Raw genomic sequence first — 16,628 nt, 5'->3', positions numbered from 1 at the left:
GCATGCCAGTGATGTCATATGTACTTCCCAATGGGTGTCAGTGACACCCACTCCATCATACTCGATACATCAGTCATGTAGCTTAGAAGGAAAATAGCATTTTCCAGCAACAAAGTACTGTAGTTTGAATGCTGGAAAATACAATGTCCCCCGAACCCAAGAGCAATCTGAAAGAAATGTGTCAGGATCCCTGCAACAAATTTATTTATGTATTTATTTATTGCATTTATACCCCGCCTTTCTCCCTCTCGCAAGGAACTCAAGGCGGCTTACATTATCCTCCTCCTCACCGTTGTATCCTCACAACAACAACCCTGTGAGGTGGGTTGGGCTGAGAGTCTGTGACTGGCCCAAAGTCACCCAGTGAGCTTCCATGGCCAAGTGGGGACTAGAACCCGGATCTCCCGGCTCCCAGTCCGTCACTCTCACCACTACACTACACTGGCTCTCTGAGCAACTGCATTTACTGTGCTTAAAATTACCTGGAAAGGCCCCTAGATTTATGCTTTAGAACAACTTGATTATTCCAAAGATCCCCATACTATGCTATATTGTCTATCCGAACTTTCACTAAATCAGATAATCTCTACCCGACTCATTGACTCAGCATGCGGTATTTCATCACAATGACGCATCATTGAAACAAACAAACTATCACACACAAAACCACACTAATGACAGAAACGTAGGTTGGATTACAACATCAGTTTAGATATACATCCAAACGCACCAACTCCTGGTATTTTCAGTGGTAGGATGACAGTCTAACTCTTTCTCCAGCTGTTATCTGACTTGTAGCCATCCTGTCCTGAGGTTCATTATTCTTTTTTCCCTTGTTCTGAAGCTATCCTTCCTGACCCTAGCAAATTTCCATCTCCTCTACAGCCATGTGATCCTCATCTCCTCAGGTTCTCTCATCAGTCCTACTCCTAAGTCTTTTGTTTACCATTTCCCCTTGCCTCTCTTTTCTGATACAATCTAGATTACTGGGAATTTCTCCCAATATGCTATATACTTGCATAACTCTGCTTGCAGCCAGGTGGACATTGTTTGTACTAAGCTCACAAGGACTTCTGCCTTGTTCCTTCTCTTTGGGCCTTTGCAGATATGTATAACTAAAACTTGTCAGCATTTACAACAACCCCATCCTCTAGTGCAAACAGCAGGGTCCCCCTGGCTTCATGCAAGGAATAGGGGGGAGCTCATCTTTTTGTGGGATGAGGGCAAGCAGTCATGCCGCATGGTGGTGACCCTATTTGCTCTTTGAGGTTTTTTATTTTGAATTCTCAGACCATGAAATCTCTCCTCAGCAGAAGAGCCACCGTAAAAAGATGACATATGGAACATGTGTAATGTATGCACGCTTGGTCAAAGTCCTCTAAATAAAACAATCATGATATGGACAAAGCTGATAGACAACCTCAGCCATGGGGCTCAAGTTTATTATTTTTTTTTATATGATCATAGGTATGGTCTGAGGTTTGTGAAGCAAATGAGAGTTGCCTAAATAGCCAAATGTAAGGAAGACTAATACTGTCTTTCTACTATTAAAACTAATGAGAAATGTAACTGTATAAACATAGTCATGACTCCAACCATGAGCAACTGCTCAGTCACCAACTTCAGCTCAGGGGAAGAGGGGCCACAGCAACAGGCTCCTACATCATACCTGGGCCAGAAAGGAATCGGTCAGCCAGGGGCCCCTTGGTCCAGGCATAGCCAAAGTGAGATGCTCCAAGCCAGAGGACTGCTGATTTAAAGCTTTCTACTTCTCATGAGAGGGGCAGAACCTGTGAGGGGTGATATGGTCCTGGAAGGATAAACTTCAGCTTAGCCTAGACCTCGTTTAAACAAGTTGCCCATTGAGGGCTCTCAGAGTTTCTACAGCTCTGACTTGTCTTGTGAAGTACCCATCAATTCCTATAGGCTTCTGTCCAAGACAAGTCACATATTAAAAATAAGGCCTGCACTCTGCAAGCATGGATACAGATTCCTGGATGCTACTGGGTAACCTTCCAAGGCTGATTCAAATGTGAGAAGGGGCAACAGAACTCTGCCTATAGAACTCTTGCCCCATATTAGGAGGTAAATGCACTGAGTTTAGATATAAAATGGCCAACATTCATACTTTTCTAAAAATTGGGGTACCTTGGGCTACATGTGTACCATTCTGGGATTCATATCATTTTCTCTGTTTTTAGGTATATACATGGCTCCCTTCTAGATTTTTCTAGTAATCATAATGTTTGGGGCTACGTATGTATCAAGTTTCAGATCTCTACAGCACATAGAAGTACCTCAACAATTTCATTACCCACATGAACAAGAAAGGCCAATTGTCATTATGCACATATAGCAAGGAAGTTGTATGTTCCTTGCTGCAACAGGATGTGTACCCCACATCCAAGCCTGAAGAAGCAATGAAACCTCCCTAACCCAACATTCCATCCCATGTGTGGCTTTGTGTGTTTTGTGCTGGAATATTCACCTCTGTTATGAGGTCAACTTCATTCCCCCAGTTGATTGATGTAAAGACTTCCCCTTTTTGGACTTTTCAGTAATTGGGGTGCCTTGGACTACACATATAACAAATGTCAGGTCTCTAGCTCATGTGAAAATCCTGTAAAATGTCAGTACTCCCATGAGCCAGTCAGTGAGTCAGTAAGACCCAAGCGTTGTGTAGATATAATACTACGTATTTGAACAATCACTGAATGAAACAAGATCAACAGATTTTAAGGAGATGTATGTAAATGAAAACAGTATCAGTGGTGATTTATAATACTAAAAACCAGGAGCTATATAGGAGTTTCCTTATAAGGAAACTGACAGTTCTGATTTCAGCATTTTTAGGGAAATCATACAGACTTAGAACTCTGTAAATACATATTAAGGGATAAATTATCCATCATGTATACATAGCACAAATGTAAATATGTTGGAAGTTCCATTAAAAATGCTGGGTAATATATCTGAATTTATTCAGATATGCTGTGTAATATATCTGAATTTTCTGGTTTGATACAATTATATTCCAAAACATGCAGCTAAACTAATGCAATTTTTACACTTCTGGATGATTTACAAAACATAATTATGCTTAATCAGAGGCTTTTCATTTAGCAGATCAAACCACAGCCCAACACTTCAAAAGAGTCTGTTAGAATGAACTTCCCTCAAAGTTCTCTCTGGCCAAAGGAAAGCAGCTCCCTGCATAGTGTCTGCACTTGGCAGGGTTCCCACTCCCTTGTTCACAGCTTAAACCCCAGTAGCAACAAAAATGGAGACAAAAGAGCAACCCAAAGATGCTGGGTTAAACATGTAAACCAAACAAGGTGCCAAAGATACTTAAAAAGGAGTTCTGCACAATGGAGTTTAGGCACTATCTTTGGATTTAAGCAGATTAAGACCCTGTCCTAAACGCCGCATGTGTCACTGCATGACAATTCCCAAGAGTACACACGTGTAGCCCCACCCTCACCCTGCAATACTAAACAAGTGGTTTCACATTATGACTGAATGCATGGTTTGTTTTGCTAAAGCACAGTAGGTTTTAATGTCTGAACCTATGTCTGGCCACAGACTGTGGTTTGTTGGGCACTGACAAACCAGGATCTCAAACCACAATTTGAAGGTGGTTTGCAAGCCACAGTTTGTCTGAATTCAGGCCATTGACAAACTGTAATAAGGCCATTGCTCTATTTCAGGTACAAAACCTTTACAGCCCTGAGAGCTGCTTTGGTGTCACCTGGAGGGCCAGGTCTCTCTCTCTCTCTCTCTCTCTCTCTCTCTCTCCACACACACACACACACACACACACACACACACAGAGAGAGAGAGAGAGACCCAACGGGGATCCCCCCTCCATGACCTGATTTGTGATTAGTGTTCTGCCGCTGCTAATAGCAGCTTCAGAGCAGCCCAGTTGATGAGCTGTGCTGCAGGGAAAACTTGGTGGGGCACCTGCAGGCTTGGCAGGCTGCACCAAGTGCAGCAGGGGAGCCTATGCGACCTGCAGGTTGTCCACCCTTGCTCTACCGGAAGAAGCTGCTGCACTATGGAGATGGAACCCAGGGCTTACCTATGCAGCTGAGTCCTAAGAAGATGGGAAACAAAAGCAGACATGTGGCCCTAACCCATGGTTTTGCTTGTTGTACATCTGGAAGCCCAAGCTATGTTGTGGGTTCTTATCTATGGTTAGCACAAAGCATGATTTTGGGGATGTGTTTGAACTCAGTCTAGCAGGGCTGAGCCAACCACACCACTACCAGATGTGAACTGCTTAAAGAAGCAGATGTAGGACACTTTTCTGAGGTGGCAGCTTTTTTTACGTTTTGAATTAAAAATAATAAAAAGGCAAGCTCTCTTGGTGCTGCTGCCCTACTCCACGCTACCCCATCCTGCTCACCACACCTCTTCCTTCTCCTGCTCTCCAGCTTAAAGTTAAGCACAAATCAAAGCAAAAAGGATGCCTCAATCTGGCGACAATTGGGTAAACTTTGTTGGTTTAACAAAAACCCACTTTTTGTTATCAATATGATGAAATACTATGGTCTCCTCGTAGTTTTGGCTGCCCACAATGGAGATACACTATTTGGTTTGGTTTTTTTTTAAACCCATACATGTACAGATTTACAGCGTCTCCCCAGGGCTTGCCTAAGCAGGGATAGGTTGATCTGTCAAACCCTATTTCGCTCAGGCATTATACCACTGCTAAGTTCATTCCATCCCATTTCTGCATTGCACTGTAAACTTCTCTTAAGTCTACACAAAAATTCCTATGTATTTGCATGCACTTTTTTCAAAATATACACATTTTGTATGCATTTAAAAAAAATGTACGCATTTTTGCAAGTGGTTTTTCCATTGAATAAAGCATTTTTTCAAATGTATGTATTTCTGTGTGCAGTATTTCAAATGTTTGCATTTTACACATGCACTTTTTCAAAAGTATGCCTTTTTAGATGCTTTTTTGTGAACTCCATTGCAAACGTCGGTACAGTATGGATTTCGATGTCTAACTGCATTCCAGTTTCTGTTTATGTTTAGGGAGTACAAATTTGTTAAGTTAGTATTGAAATATGAATCAAACACATTTCTCAACAACCCCTAGGCCTAAGATATTTTGCTGCCCTAATATAAAAGAAAATGTATTGATCATGTGCCTATTTAGTTGCATGACAATGGATGTATCTGCCTAATGCCTCTGGTACAAAAATACATCCAGTTACAACCGTCACCTTAATATACAGACCCCATAACAGACCTAAAGAATCACTTTATTAGTGCTAAGTGAGCCCAACTTTATTTGTGGGCAATAATGCTTCAGACATGAAATGAGTCTTCAAACTGAATTTAACCTTATAGTATAGGAAAAAAACATACCATATTTCATTAGGGACAATATGTAATGACTAAATAAAGTTGCCTACAGAGGAAAAATCACATGGTTTAATTCCCTGTTTGGTTAAAATACACAACTAAAAATATTATATTTTAATGGGAGACAGTATAGCTTTCAATATTTCATTTCCAAAAACTAATGGTGATGTCACTGCCAAAGACAAAAAGAGATATGAAGCTATGTTTTTGGCTTTGTCAATCTTACATATATTTTCATACAAGACAGAGGCCTGGTTTGGACATCATGATAAGTCAGGGTTCCAGAGAATCCTGGCTTATTGGGATCAAGCAAGCATGATCATGTACAATATACAATCACTCCCACTTGGCTCTTCCTGCCAGCGGGAGCAGATGAACAAACCACAAACCCTCCACCATAGATTGTTTATTGTGATATCCAAACTGGGGATTCTGGCTTTTCTTTCCTCTAACACATCACAGCCATAAGCCATGGATTTTTATTGTCTTATGACACTGGATTGTTTGGAGAGAAACAAGCCAGAATCCCAGGTTCAGATGTCACAGTAAAACTGTTCCCGCTTGCAGGAGGAGCCAAGTGGGAGTGACTTGGCAGCATGCACTCAGCCTGGCTGAGAAGAAACGACATCCAAAGCGGCCCAGCAAGATACAAATTAATTCAATTGTTGCTCCCTCCTGCCCCATGTCAGTTATACAAACTTTTATGGCGACAGTGTTGCTCTAAATTAAAAAGCAAAATTATTGCTCGTGCACTGTATTGTATCTTTCTAGCACAACTCCATAATAAAAAAAGATTCTTGCAAAATAAAAATAATATTCTTGAAACATAAGCCACTTATGAAGGTGTCTGCAATGTCATGCGGGAGGGTACAATACCAAGAAAGAGTAAAATTAAATTTTTAAAAAATTAAAAGCAGACACTTACAGAGCGCAAGCTTTCATTTTCACGAAGACACGCTGTTTGGAGTTCTGATTTCAGAGTTGCAATGTGCTGCCGGTGGGATGCTATTTCTCTTTCTAGTGTGGAGACTCTGGAGGCCGCCATTTGATAGACATCCATAAAACTTACAATCATAGCCTTAAAGGAAAAACAAAGGAGAATTATTATTACTGATAAAGGCTGGCATCAAGTATGTGCCATCTACATGTTTCTGAAGATGTGACATCCAATTATCTAGTCACACACACACAATTTAAATGCAAAACATTGATACCTCTTTAAATATACCAAACTGTATGCATTTCTGCCAACACTGTAAATGGTATTGTGTTAAACTTGCAAGGGTTTCCCTCCCTACTACAGTATTTTAAAAACACTGCATTTTGATGAGTAAACAGAGCTTTTTGGACTCTACTTAAACTCATATCTCAGCTAATTTCACTCAGCCAGGCTGAGAAGAACACCAGAGGTAACCATGAACATTTTTAAAATGAATGGAGTTGCTAATTCTCCCAACTCACCTTTAAAAAGAATTAGATTTAATTTGGCATGAAACTAAAGAAAGTTACAGACCTCTGAAAGTAAATAATCTGATTACAATATAGCTGGGAAAATAATTCTGTTCAGGTATATAGTGCAGGAATGTCCCAGCCGTGTAATATTGATCAGACCGATAATAAAGTTAACTGCACAAGAGAGTATAAATGATTTGGCAGTGCTGGTAACTTGATATCTGACCTAAATAGTATAACACTGTTGGGATTATTGGACTTCTTTACAACTGGTTAATCACATTTTATAGGTTATAGTTTCCCTCTGAAGTGACCTATACTGATTTTTCAAATGTAGGAACAGCATTAAGGCTGATAAAAATTCTACTTCTTTATTGAATAAGTGAAGATTTTTTAAAAAGAGATATGATGTTCTCTTTAGCCAGATTTTTTTCTCAGATAAAGCAACTCAGCATCAACCTGGTAAACATGAGGAGTCCTGTCAGGATATCATGTTCAGCTCTGGGTACTCCTAAACCATTTTTGAGGTTCAGTGAAATTAGAAGGGCTAAGCTCATCTGTTGGCACAAGCAGAAGCAGGACCATTTTGAAAGTAATAATCTATTTATCCCTGGATTTGGGGTGGAGAGGAGACAGATATGGAAATCTGCACATGATCCAGCAAGCTGATGCATTCATGCCTTACTATCATCTTGGGCTGTGCATGCCCTGTTGTACTCAACTATTAGAGTTTCCAGGAAAGGAAAAGTTCCTCCTGTGCAAGCACCGGGTCATTACTGACCCCTAGAGGAATGCCACTTGCGCTGGCGTTTTCCTGGCAGACTGTAGCGGGGTGGTTTGCCATTGCCTTCCCCACTCGTGACTACCTTTCCTCCAGCAAGCTGGGTACTTATTTTACCGACCTCGGATGGATGGAAGGCTGAGTCGACCTGAGCCGGCTACCTGAGATCCAGCTTCCGCTGGGATCGAACTCAGGTCGTGGGGAGAGTTTCGGATGCAATACTGCCGCCTACCACTCTGCGTCACACGAGGCTCCAGAGTTTCCAGACGAGGCTTTTATTGTGCAATTGCCCTGTCTCATTCATGGAATTTTACAAGGGAACCAGATGTCGCCATATTTCATTTGCAAGTGTTCCATGCTTTCTCACCACTTCCTCTGTCTTTTTCTTACCAGAAAAAAAATTGGTTAAAAAGGAGAAGATGGAATAGCTACACAATGCCTTCTGATTGGTAGTGCTAGGAGCTTTCCATCTGGAAGTACCCAATCATTGTATCCATGGACGTGGGGGCACAATTATTGCAATGCAAGCTGAAATGAAAGTGGGTTGTGCAGCCACTGTGCGTGGAAGATTTTGCCCCCTGCTACCTAAATGTTAATAAAGCCAAGAATGTTTTCACATATGGTACTAATAATGTCTGAGTTAGAAAGACATCACTTATGAATGATGCCAATGCAAGGAAAAAAGCCATTATTAAGTTGAATGTATAGTATAGCTAGTGTAGCTTTTTCATTAATTTACAGACATGCCTGTTCAAAAAAACCAAGCCCTTACCAAGAGAACAAACAACAACACAAACAATATTTCATGTGGAGAATTGCACACATCATTAAAAAAATCTACTTAATACTCTGTCTTATACCTCACAATATTTATTATTTTGTTCTCAATTACAGGGAGTTAATCTTTGTTCATTTTTATTCAGAAAAAGTTAAAAACCACAGTTTTATCCTATGCAAATATTAGAAAGTTATAAAGTACAAATGACTGGACTGAATAATACCTTATGTAACCATAAAAAACTATAGCTATTAGGAATCCTACTATAATCCAGTTTAATCTCCCAAGTGAAATTTAGACAGGGCTATATACATTTTAATTTGGACAAGTTCGTTGAGGTAACATTTCCTACTTTCCCAAAAGGAACCATGGAATGTTCAGTATCAAGTGTTCAGAGCCTCATATTCAAATCTCAGTGGAAAGATGGTATTTCCAGTAGTCCAGCATATTTATTAGTGTGCTGCCAAGAACTGATTTATTGCTGACTCAGCATAAAGTATCCTATGGGATAATTAAGAAAAATCAAGATTTCTGTTTGGGGGCGGGGAGCGCTTTACTATAGAGTGAAGAGTCTATGGCTTACAATATAGAGCTTCCCTTTGCTGAAGAGTCTACAAGGTTTACAGTACAGTGTTCCTCTTTTATTCTACAACATTTCAGCCAACTTAAACTTTTGAAAATGAATTTTTAAACAGTTCATTACATTTAGGACTGAAGATCACTTATCCTGTGTGTAGCTCCTTCTGCTGACAGTGACAGCCCCAGAGTCCAACCATATTTACTGATAGCACTTTCAGCCCTTACCTCGCAATGAACAAGATTTATCAGAGCTGCCTGGGTTAAGGTACAACGTCTGAAGATCTTACTGTGCAGGCTAGCTAAAATGTCTCTGTTCTGGCTTTCTCACATGTAGGTTTTGGAAACAAAACAAACTGGCATTTTACTGAATTTACTGGTAAAAAATTATTCTGTTCGGTGTAACAGTTCAACAGTATGAATAGTTAACTTTAGAATTGCTTTCCATCTTACATTTAACACTTGGTTAACATGTGTGAAAATGTAATCTCAGAAGAGTATTAAAACTATTTCAAAGAGAAGATGTCTAAACTCCAAACCACTTCCTAAAAATTGTTATTCTGAAGAGAAACAAAATTGCTCTTTCAACATTCCATGCTGACACATCTTAAGATATAGGTATGTCTCTGGACATCCTGCAAAAGGAACATGGAAAGATTCATGGCCCCAGCCATACATGTTCATGTTCAGCCTACACTTTTTAAAAACAGTTCAATGAGAAACACCAACAAGGTAAAACAAAAACAACCATCTTCCTTCAACTTAAATGTGGAGATGAGAAAGGGAGAGAGCCTTAAGTTGCTCAAGTTTACAACTTTAAAAGGAACGTTGCATTTTCCTTCAAATATATTTAGGTACTCCTACACTGAGTTTATTTACTGAATATTCATATTTGATCATTCATTAACTGGATATGTGGGAATCCAGGCTTGTGAACTTCCTTTAAACTCCTTAACAACCAGGATAGCATGTTTGCCAAGCAGTTGGTGCATGAGTAACTCCAGGCTAGGCAAGACAATCAAATCAACTCCATTTTCCAGTTCGATATATTTATTAAAGAAGAGAGAAATTAAGAAATAGTCACTTGCTTTTAAAAATAAATTGAAACATCAAACTAGCTCACTAACATTCACTAATCAGGATTCCAAGAGCAGCAAACAGGTTGAGGTAAGGATGAGGCCCACCTGGGCCTCCAAGGCATGGACGTTTCCCTTGACTCTTGGCCAAGAAGACAAAGAGGAGAACTCAAGAAGGCAACAAACCTGAAAAAGGCAAAGAAAAGATTTCATAATCATGGTATTTCTGTGAGGGCTGGACAACTTCCAGAGAGCGAACATTCAAACTGGCCAACAAATAGCATCCAGGTAATTTCTATTTGTAAGACCTGGAGCTGATTGTAGTTCAGATCACGAACTTCTTATTGCACAATTTAGAATCAGACTAAAGAGAATGGGGAAGACCCACAGATCAGTTAGAGATGAGCTCACTAATATTCCTCATGAATATGCAGTGGAGGTGAAGAATAGATTTAAGGGACTAGATTTAGTAGATAGGGTCCTGGAAGAACTATGGACAGAAGTTCGCAACATTGTTCAGGAGGCGGCAACAAAAAACATCCCAAAGAAAAAGAAAACCAAGAAGGCAAGATGGCTGTCTGCTGAGACACTGGAAGCAGCCCAAGAAAGAAGGAAAGCAAAAGGCAACAGTGATAGGGGGAGATATGCCCAATTAAATGCAAAATTCCAGAGGTTAGCCAGAAGAGATAAGGAATTATTTTTAAACAAGCAATGCACAGAAGTGGAATAAGATAATAGAATAGGAAGGACAAGAGACCTCTTCCAGAAAATTAGAAACATCGGAGGTAAATTCCAGGCAAAAATGGGTATGATCAAAAACAAGATGGCAAGGACCTAACAGAAGCAGAAGAGATCAAGAAAAGGTGGCAAGAATATATGGAAGATCTGTATAGGAAGGATAGTAATATCGGGGATAGATTTGATGGTGTGGTCAGTGAGCTAGAGCCAGACATCCTGAAGAGTGAGGTTGAATGGGCCTTAAGAAGCATTGCTAATAACAAGACAGCAGGAGATGACGGTATCCCAGCTGAACTGTTTAAAATCTTGCAAGATGATGCTGTCAAGGTGATGCATGCCATATGCCAGCAAATTTGGAAAACATAAGAATGGCCATCAGATTGGAAAAGATCAACCTATATCCCCACACCAAAGAAGGGAAGCACCAAAGAATGTTCCAACTATCGAACAGTGGCACTTATTTCACATGCCAGTAAGGTAATGCTCAAGATCTTCAAAGGTAGACTCCAGCAATTCATGGAATGAGAATTGCCAGATGTACAAGCTGGGTTTAAAAAGGCAGAGGAACTAGAGACCAAATTGCCAATATCCGCTGGATAATGGAGAAAGCCAGGGAGTTTGAGAAAAACATCTCTTTCCGTTTTACTGACAATTCTAAAGCCTTTGACTGTGTGGCAAGTTCTTGGTGGTATGGGGATACCAAGTCATCTTGTCTGCCTCCTGAGGAATCTGTATAACGACCAAGTAGCAACGGTAAGAACAGGCCATGGAACAACGGACTGGTTTAAGATTGGGAAAGGAGTACGGCAGGGTTGTATACTTTCACCCTACCTATTCAACCTGTACGCAGAACACATCATGTGACGTGCTGGGCTTGATGAAGCCAAGGCTGGAGTTAAATCGCTCGAAGAAACATTAACAATCTCAGATATGCAGATGATACCACTTTGATGGCTGAAAGCGAGGAGGAGCTGAGGAACCTCATGACGAAGGTGAAAGAAGAAAGTGCAGAAGCTGGGTTGCAGTTCAACCTCAAAAAAAACAAGATTATGGCAACCAGCTTGATTGATAATTGGCAAATAGAGGGAAAAACCGTGGAGGCAGTGACAGACTTTGTCTTTCTAAGTGCAAAGATTACTGCAGACGCTGACTGCAGCCAGGAAATCAGAAGACGTTTACTTCTTGGGAGGACAGCAATGACAAATCTTGATAAAATAGTGAAGAGCAGAGACATCACACTGACAACAAAGGTCCGCATAGCTAAAGCAATGGTATTCCCCATAGTAACCTATGGCTGCGAGAGCTGGACCATAAGGAAGGCTGAGCGAAGGAAGATCGATGCTTTTGAACTGTGGTGCTGGAGGAAAATTCTGAGAGTGCCTTGGACTGCAAGAAGATCAAACCAGTCCATACTCCAGGAAATAAAGCCAGACTGCTCACTTGAGGGAAGGATATGAAAGGCAAAATTGAAGTACTTTGGCCACATCATGAGAAGACAGGATACCCTGGAGAAGATGCTGATGCTAGGGAAAGTGGAAGGCAAAAGGAAGAGGGGCCGACCAAGGGCAAGATGGATGGATGATATTCTGGAGGTGACGGACTTGACCTTGGGGGAGCTGGGGGTGGCGACGGCTGACAGGAAGCTCTGACGTGGGCTAGTCCATGAAGTCATGAAGAGTCAGAAGCGACTGACCAAATAAACAACAAAAAAAATTATTTGTAAACATTGGGGTCTATCATAGCCTGGCATGTTCTTTGTTCAAAGATCTTTCCAGGAAGAAGGGATGGGGGTTTGGTTAATTGCAACAAACAAATGGCACTTCTGCTCATGGAGGGGGAACCTCCTATTTCTGTTGGATTCCTCTCCCATTATGCCACATTCCATGCTGTTTGAGATAGTTCTCCAGCCCTCAGGAACATTTTTCAGGGGGCACAAGGAGCTGCAACAGGAAGGAGGAGGTGGGAAATCCCACTGTACAAGAGAAAGTCAATTGTTGGAACTCTGGATCCCACACACTCATTTCACAATTTAAGTGATATAGATTTTTTTTAAAGAAAAGAAATGCTACAAGAATGCAAGATCTTGATTTCTTACTGAATCACTGATACTATAACAGGGGAACCAACAGAATATTTGAAACTAGTCACCTATCATTATACATAAGATCGAAAAAATAAAAATAAAAATAGACACAACGGTTATGCTGTTTTTTATTAGAAAGCAATCAAGTCTTCCTGAACATTATATGGCAAGCAATTTTTACAACCCAGACAGATTCATATGGCACTTTAATTTTAAAACCGAAATCTCTTCCAGACCAAAGACTATTGTAAGAATGTCAGAAGGCAGGAAACCTAGCCACAGCAGTTCTGAAGGCTGAAGAATTTTAATTTTAAGCATTAAAAAGCCATTTTAAATTGAAATACAGGATGTAACTTAATAAAGTCTAAAATACGGCTGCCAATTTTAGAGTAGAAGCAGTAACAAATTACTCAAGAGTAACCAAATGCAAGGAAGTAATAAGAGAACGAATCTGTTTCCAGAGTGACCTCCTCCTTGTCCTTTTAACCTTCTTAGCTATTATACATTATATATTCTTAACCAAGCATCTTGCCGTGGTAGCAAACTGGGTGGAAGCACAGTTTACTCCCAGATAATTTGCCAATCTAGGAAAAGACCCATGTCACAACACTGATTTCCAAAACTATGTCAGCTGCCTGAACATAGTATATGGTAACATCCCAGTTCACTGGTCGCAAGTTGCAGAAGAAAATGGAGTAACAGGGAAGCAGCCTCTGGGGTGCTCACAAACAGGAACAGCAATCCCCTCTCTGTCCCCAACATTTTTTAATTAGAAGAAATATCTGAAAAGCAAGGTTCCATTTTTTGTGTATCATGGTTAACCGCAATTGGCGACACTGTTCTCCATTCATTTGTCTAATCTCTGTGTGTGGGGTTGAGAGGTGGGGGTGGGTAGGTGGGTAACAGACTTTAAATTTTGGAGGAGTTTTTAATAAAATGTGACATTCTGGTAGTTTGTATTATATTCTGCAAAGAAGTTCAAGAGATCTGAACAAAAAAGTACAAAAAAGGGACTAATGATTAAGATCAAAGGAAGTCACTCAAGGTATTACAAGTTGAAAACAGGTTAGGTGGAATGTTTTAGGAAACCTATAGCTCTAGATGTTGAAGTTGCTAAATGTCTTCTTGTTAAGGCGTCAATGTGTTTATTATATTTTTATTCATCCATGGGGATTTATAGTGCATATTTTTCACTTTATCAAGTGGTCATTTTTCTGAGAATTCCTGACAAATAACCTGTTGAATATAGGCATAATACAGGCTTAAAGATATGAGTAAACACATTAATGTATTTTGGGAGCTATAGTAGATAGTGACCAACAGGAAAGAGTCTCAATCAGAACAGTGCAAAAGAGGTAATAACCACAAAATGCTAGGCGGCCACTACAATTTTTTATATTGTAAGAAGTATGGTAAAGTGCATGTATATTTGTAGATGAATATTTGTGTATTATTATTTATTGCAATATTTATTTTTTGCCAGGTTTAAGTAATATCATTTTAGATAACTACCTACTATAACTTTTAATAAAACCATCCGGTACATAGTAACATTGGCTGTCAATTTATATTAATATTGGTTTAATTCCAGTCTTCACTTGGCAACAGATATACTTTAGTCTAGACAAAATTTTATCCACTGAACAGACGCAGAAAAAAATGAAAATCAAATATAAAACATCCAAGCTAACTGACACCAATAAAATTACATAATAAATAGACCAATAAGGAGTTAGCACAGAAAAACATAAGCCCACATATAGAAATTAGAAAACAACTCAACAAAGAAGAGGTCTTGTTTCATTTTAAGTAAGCAACAAGGAGAAAAATCCAAATTAATATTTGCCTTTTAGGCTTCCAGCCTTCAGGAAATTCCTAAACTAAAAAGAATGTTAGTAGGTAATAAATTTACCTAAGGGCAATGTACACAGAGATGAAAAGGAACAAGAGAGGGAATAATAAATGTACTTCAAAAGAATGTGAGCCTAACTTTAGTGTAGCAAACTACACTACCAGGATGAAAATCTGGAGAGACTACAAATGTTATGTTCAGTATGAAGTTTGGCCAAAAAATGACACACGCAAAGAATGTTTGGTGTGGATGTATGAAGTAAAATAAAAATAATGTCCTGCATTTATACCAGTTATCCTGTAGAAAAAAAGTCCATTCCACTCAGAGCAGCATCAAACATCCATTTCTTGCTGTTTGGGGAGTTTTGTTTTGTGTTTGCTATGTGTGGTGCTCCCCATCTTGCATAGTGGTGAACATGTGAAGTGCAGTTACTGCTGTTTAATATCACAAGTCAACGTATAATGACAGCACAGGGGTCTGGTTTTTACCAGCATTTTAACTAGAAGTGAGATGCTGGGGGATGGGGGAGTGTGTTGTCCCACTTTGCACATTCAGCTCTTTGCCCAATGTGTGAAGTTGCCTGTAATCCAACACAGATTAAGTTAATGGATTCACAAACACAGTCAAAGGAAATAAAGGTTCCACAAATAATTTTATGTTTAAAGTTTGCGGGATGGCATGTTGTACTGGGTCAGCTGTAGAATTTGAATTCCCCTCATATGAGTACTTGTACAATATCCATTCAGATTTCCATTGCCTGAGATGCTTTATAGCAGCTACCGAAGAGGCTATAAACTCTGAGGTGTTCTCAGGCATCAGACACAGCCTCATGGGAGACAACATTCAGCAGAACTGTTATTTTGCAGCTGTTTGGTACTTGCTTTAATGATCTCCTCTCCATGGATCTTGTTCTGATGCTAAAGACTTGTGCTGGGATTCATCTAAGCATGCCATATACAATTTAAAAGACACCAGAAGGGAGCGCAACTCAGTTCTAGTTTTCTCCCTCACTCCAAGATCCCATATTGTGGGTGCTTAAGGCCTAACTCTGCCCTCTTAGTTTCAATAGCAATTATGCTTCTCGCCCACCCACCCCAGTCCCAATGGATAGCTCAAGGAACTGAAGCTCTCAGTAAAATGCTAAATGCGCTCCAAGTAGTAATGACATGATTTCCTATGGAAGGAAAATGGAAGAGAGTGAGCATTGAAACTGACAGATGTGAGGAAAAGTGCTTCTACTGGAAACCACAATAGACTGGCATATAAAAGCCATCATGGCATTTATTGCCAAGTATAAACTGCCCTGAGAACAACACTGATATTCTAAATTACAGCTGCAATCCTATGTACACCTACTAGAGAGCAAGTGTCACTGAGTTCAGTGGGGCTTGCTTCTGAGTAAACATGCTTAGGTCTGTGCTTCATTATTATTAGGCAGTGGACATAGTGCAGATAAGCGTTCAGGGAAACAAATTACCCAAGAGTGAAAGGAGCCCAAACATCCTTTAACAACAACAGAGGATTTATCTTGAAGAGTTACATTTAGAAACTCTTTCTCATACACACATACACACCCTGCCCCAATCAGCTGGACAGATGTTGTTTTGGGTGACACCGCCAATAGCGGGAACTCCCTCCCAGAAGAGGTTTTTCCAGCCCCGTTCTACTGAGGCCATTAGGCCATTGTTTAAAATATCTGCATTCTGGAAGGGTTTTTTTTGAGTTCTTTTTAAGTTCCTTTGAGTTCTTGGAAGTTGATTTCTCAATAAGCTGGAACAGAAACAGGTTTTTAAACTCTGATTAGTTTTTGAAAAACAACAACACACAAATGATTTTGTGGTTTTAAATTGTATGTTTCAGCTGGGTTTTGGTGGTTTTTTGTAAATGTTTGTTTGATGTTTCTGTGTTGT

At 39.9% G+C, this 16,628-nt stretch overlaps 1 protein-coding gene across 10 annotated transcripts in view; it reads right to left on the bottom strand.

Annotated features, from left to right (window-relative positions):
- Positions 1-16,628, bottom strand: part of CCDC171 (coiled-coil domain containing 171) — a 247,239-nt gene that overhangs the window by 19,261 nt on the left and 211,350 nt on the right. For all 10 annotated transcript variants that reach the window (XM_084834548.1, XM_084834547.1, XM_084834545.1 and 7 more), the window contains one exon: positions 6,308-6,460. In XM_084834548.1, coding sequence (XP_084690674.1) covers positions 6,308-6,460 — 153 coding nt within the window. The remainder of the gene's footprint in view (positions 1-6,307; positions 6,461-16,628) is intronic.

This window comes from Heloderma suspectum, chromosome 2 (genome assembly GCF_057233095.1).
Source record: "Heloderma suspectum isolate Gila_16-S chromosome 2, 16-S_ref, whole genome shotgun sequence".
Taxonomy (NCBI): Eukaryota; Metazoa; Chordata; class Lepidosauria; order Squamata; family Helodermatidae; genus Heloderma; species Heloderma suspectum.
Note: the sequence above shows the minus strand (reverse complement) of the source record. Positions and strands in the feature narration are given on the sequence as shown.